Source organism: Etheostoma spectabile, chromosome 15 (assembly GCF_008692095.1).
Source record: "Etheostoma spectabile isolate EspeVRDwgs_2016 chromosome 15, UIUC_Espe_1.0, whole genome shotgun sequence".
NCBI classification, from domain to species: Eukaryota; Metazoa; Chordata; class Actinopteri; order Perciformes; family Percidae; genus Etheostoma; species Etheostoma spectabile.
Window position 1 is genome coordinate 5,343,850 of NC_045747.1, and position 4,118 is coordinate 5,347,967.

The window sequence follows — 4,118 nt, forward strand, 5'->3', positions numbered from 1 at the left end:
CTGGGTATCCTGCTCTGCCTTTGAGGAAATGAAAGCTCAGATGGGCTGATCTGGAATTAGGGGACCGCTAAGGTCTGTATAAAAGCATCCAAAGAGCACCATGTCATGGGACCTTTAAAGATCTTCATGCCTGTTCCTGAGAAATGTTAATCCAACCCAAGAGTCAGGGAATTTCGAAGTACAAAGCAAATGCACAAGATTTGTTTAATTTCTTGTACCAAAAATCTCAACCTCTGAACTCAAACTTAAGAGCCTCTTCACCGCCTATAATGAACACTGTTTTTCTTTATTTAAGTCATTTGTAATCAAAACATGGTCACAATGTAGCACAGGGAATTACAAAAATTTGATTTTGTAACAAGTAAAATGGTGACATGATTAATTGCTGGATATTTACTTAAATAAAAGTTGTGCAGATTATTGAATATTCTACATATTAGCTAACATAGACATTCATGATTTGAAGTGGATTAATACCAAAGGAATAACTTCATGACACCAAGCAGCCAAAGTCCTGTATAAAATACTGGTGAAAGTTCTTATACAAAGCAACTCAGGTGTACCAGTGCTATATGCGATTTTAACCAAAATACAATTTATCTGATAAAGGAATATTATAAATAGTTTGCAAATATCTTAAAGTGGTAGAAGCCTGCATTCCTTTGACTGGAGCAGAGGCACAAATACATGTATAGAAATGCTCACAACAAATATGATCAGTAACAAAGGCTCATTTTTAAACACTAATTATCTGCAGGTAGTGTGGTTTTACTAAGTAAATAGGCTTTACAGTATCCAAAGCACCAGATCTTGGATGGGCTTCTAGGTGTGTACCATGTGCTTATAACTGACATCTGCACATATCAACAACATTAATTGGTCAGAGTGACATGACGGCTGGTGTGAAACCTTGGCAAAGGTTTTATTTCATTCGGTCCAGTGTCGGCAGTGCAGGGATGCTGAATCATTGCGTACATCTGTCTTTCTTTACAAGTCCATGTCCTGGTCGCTGACACTCTGGCGAAGGTATTCTTCATACAGCTTTTTCTAGAGGGAAAGAAAAGACAGTTAAAGCACTCCTATACTGCCTTTCTGATTGCCAGTGTCATTTCAGAGTCAACACAACACACACACACACACCACACACACACACACACACACACACACACACACACACACACACACACACACACACACACACACACACACACACACACACACACACACACACACACACACACACACACACACACACACACACACACACCACACCACACAAACACACACACACACACACACACACACACACACACACACACACACACACACAATACCTTTTTGGTCTTGACCACCTCCTGAACGTACTCCAGCTTCTCCTGCAGTTGCCTTTTCTGTTTGCCTGACAGCGTTGGTTGAGTCCTGCAAAAGATTAAAGGGAATGTGATGACGTGTTATTAACAAACACGCTGAAAAAATGTGAAAGTTGCTCAAGGGCAGTACTGAAAATCCAGCCTGAGTCCAAATTGCATGCCACTTCTTAACAGATGATCTTCTTGATTCCATGAAGGGGGGTAAATTAGGACCACGTTTTTTGTTGTTTTGTTTTTACATAAAATAAAACAATATTACTATAAATGAAAATGGTGACTTTACAGTAACAGTAAAGCGGCAGATTCAGCATCACCCGACTGACTGCTGTGAGGGATCGTGGATATTTTTCTCCTACCTGAAGGAGAAGCGTGAGATGATGAGTAGGAGGAAGGAGAGAAGGACCATTCCGCAACAGCCGTAAAGCTGCTGCTCCATGGAGAGGGAGTCAAACATTTTCACTGCGGGAGCCTGTAGGTTACAAGAGCAGCTAAAAAAAATCCGACTTGACGGTTTTACATGTGGACAAGGACTACAACACAACAGTACAATGGTGGACACCCTTGAACGCTCACCAGGTAGAGTGAGAGTGTCTCTGTGCCATCGCGGCCCAGAGCCACCTCCAGCAGCTCCTTGGACAAAAGGCCCAGCACCAGTAGCGCCATGAGAGCCAGAGGGATGGTGAAGCCCAGCAGAGTCAGCAAGCAGCTCTTACAGCGCGCCCGCCGGTTCCTAACACTGGTCTCCCTGTGAGAGCAGAGGGTCAGGGTTATACTCCTGAGGGCATAACGGACATCCCCCGCCCGGCAACCTAGGATGGCACTCACACTGTACTGTGTAATCCTAGTTTGTCCTCAACTGAGATTTCAATCAATTCTTTTGTGTAAGTTATAAATGTCTCCCAAACATTCTTCACTTATATGAATATTATTTGTGCTGCTCCTGAGTTTTTCCTTAACATCACTTATCTGGAACATCTACACAGGATTAGGTTTACAGTCGGGATAAATGGGAGTCAATGAAACTGTAAAAATGCAAAGAAAGTAATCTCACCTAACTCCTGCACACATTGCTCTAGAATCTAGTTAAATACTGTGTACTTCATTTTTTTACTACTGCATCAATAAAGCATGTCATTGTGAAAGGACTGAAACAGTATGGTATTCTGTAGCACTGAGGGTGTCTGTGAGTTACCTGTCGTTACTCAGCGTATCGGTGATGGCCTCGCTGATGAGCTCACAGTCCCTCTCCAGGGAGTTGAGTGTATTCTGGACGGTCTGGTTAATGGTTTTCTCGATGGCGCGACACACCTCCTCGATCTGGTTTACACAGCGACTTGGCTGAGACCAAAAACAAGAAAAATTACAATGTGCACCCATCAGAAACATTATATTTATATACTATGTTTTAGTATATATTTCCCATCTTTACACTAATTGGAATGGAAGGAGCAGAGACAAGAGCCTAGAAAGTGTACAATTGCCTAGAGCTAAATATTAGTGCAACCTTTACCTTATTTGGATTAGGAATGTAGATGGTGGGCATGTCGAAACCACATTTGTTGAGTCCCGGTCGCTTGCAGAGCTCCTGGACAATCTGCATCATTACTCTCTGAGACAGCCAGTCACAAAAACACAAAAGTCAGAGGGACAGAGTACTCCATTTGAGTATACAGAGACAATATCTAGTAGTTCTGTTAAAAAGAATACTATATCTTATGAACGGGATTGTCCATTTACTTGTGTGTTCTGTATTCGTGCATACTTTAAAATCTGCAATGGTGAAGACACTTAGCAGCAGCAGCTCTAAACTACCCACAAATAATGTGGAAAACGCCAGGAGGGAAAAAACATGAAGGAGGGCTTGTTCTATTTTAGGTTTCCGTTCCTCCTGGAGAGGCCTCAGCCTGACAATGTCAGTGTACGTTTTTTAAATTGTTATACATGTGGAAAGTCCATTTTCAACTTCTACAAAGCAGTTCCTATTAGGAGAGTGGGCTATGTATTTTTCTTCAAAGTTCATGCTTTTAAAAACTGAGTGGTTGCTGTTCATACCTGTCTGTCCGACTCCCCCCCGGCCTCGTCAGCCTTGCTCAGGTAAAAACGCAGTCGATCCCCGTGTTTCTCATTCAGGTTCTCCACAATGTTCAGGGTGCGCTTGCACAGAGCCTGACCCATTGGGTCAAAGAAGACCAGAATCAGGTCACAGAGATCACCTGACAGTGACAGTGGGAAGGATTAATATTATATTATTATATAAACCGATTGAACCCCCTGTTACAAATTGCCTGTTGCATCAATATATTCTTATTTTAATAAAATTCATAGTAATGAAAGTATGAGCGAACATTAAGTATACAGAATAGTATTATTCTTTAGGAACTTTTCTTCTTTAGAATTTTGTTAAGGTCTTCAAGTGTTTTATTTGCTTCTCATTTAGACAGACTTTTGTTTCCTGTCAGTTTCATCATAACTCAAAGTTCAACATTCAAAAAACAAAAGTTAGCTCACAAAGGAAGTGGTAAGAGAATCAGTTAACCTGGAAAAAGCTCACTAATAACCATGGCCAGTATTTCACATTGGAAGAATCACAGAATCAACAAATGTTGCTCCACTTATCTCATATTATCTATACAATACCATTTAAAATAACTCTGTGTCACAACACCAGCTTTAAAAGGTCAAGTGCTTAACGTGTTTAGTTGTTCTTTATCAAAATCGGTGTTGCCCGTTCACAAACTTGTCCTTTTT

The 4,118-nt window shown here is 41.0% G+C and overlaps 1 protein-coding gene across 1 annotated transcript in view; it reads right to left on the reverse strand.

Annotated features, from left to right (window-relative positions):
- Positions 1–512: 512 nt before the first annotated feature.
- si:ch211-11k18.4 (uncharacterized) overlaps positions 513–4,118 on the reverse strand; it is a 9,628-nt gene continuing 6,022 nt past the window's right edge. Inside the window, exons 6-12 of the mRNA XM_032538711.1 lie at positions 3,423–3,583; positions 2,881–2,979; positions 2,563–2,708; positions 1,944–2,115; positions 1,727–1,839; positions 1,335–1,419; positions 513–1,047 (exon numbers count right to left, since the gene is read on the reverse strand). Of these exons, the coding sequence (XP_032394602.1) occupies positions 988–1,047; positions 1,335–1,419; positions 1,727–1,839; positions 1,944–2,115; positions 2,563–2,708; positions 2,881–2,979; positions 3,423–3,583 (836 nt within the window). The 3' untranslated portion in view covers positions 513–987. The remainder of the gene's footprint in view (positions 1,048–1,334; positions 1,420–1,726; positions 1,840–1,943; positions 2,116–2,562; positions 2,709–2,880; positions 2,980–3,422; positions 3,584–4,118) is intronic.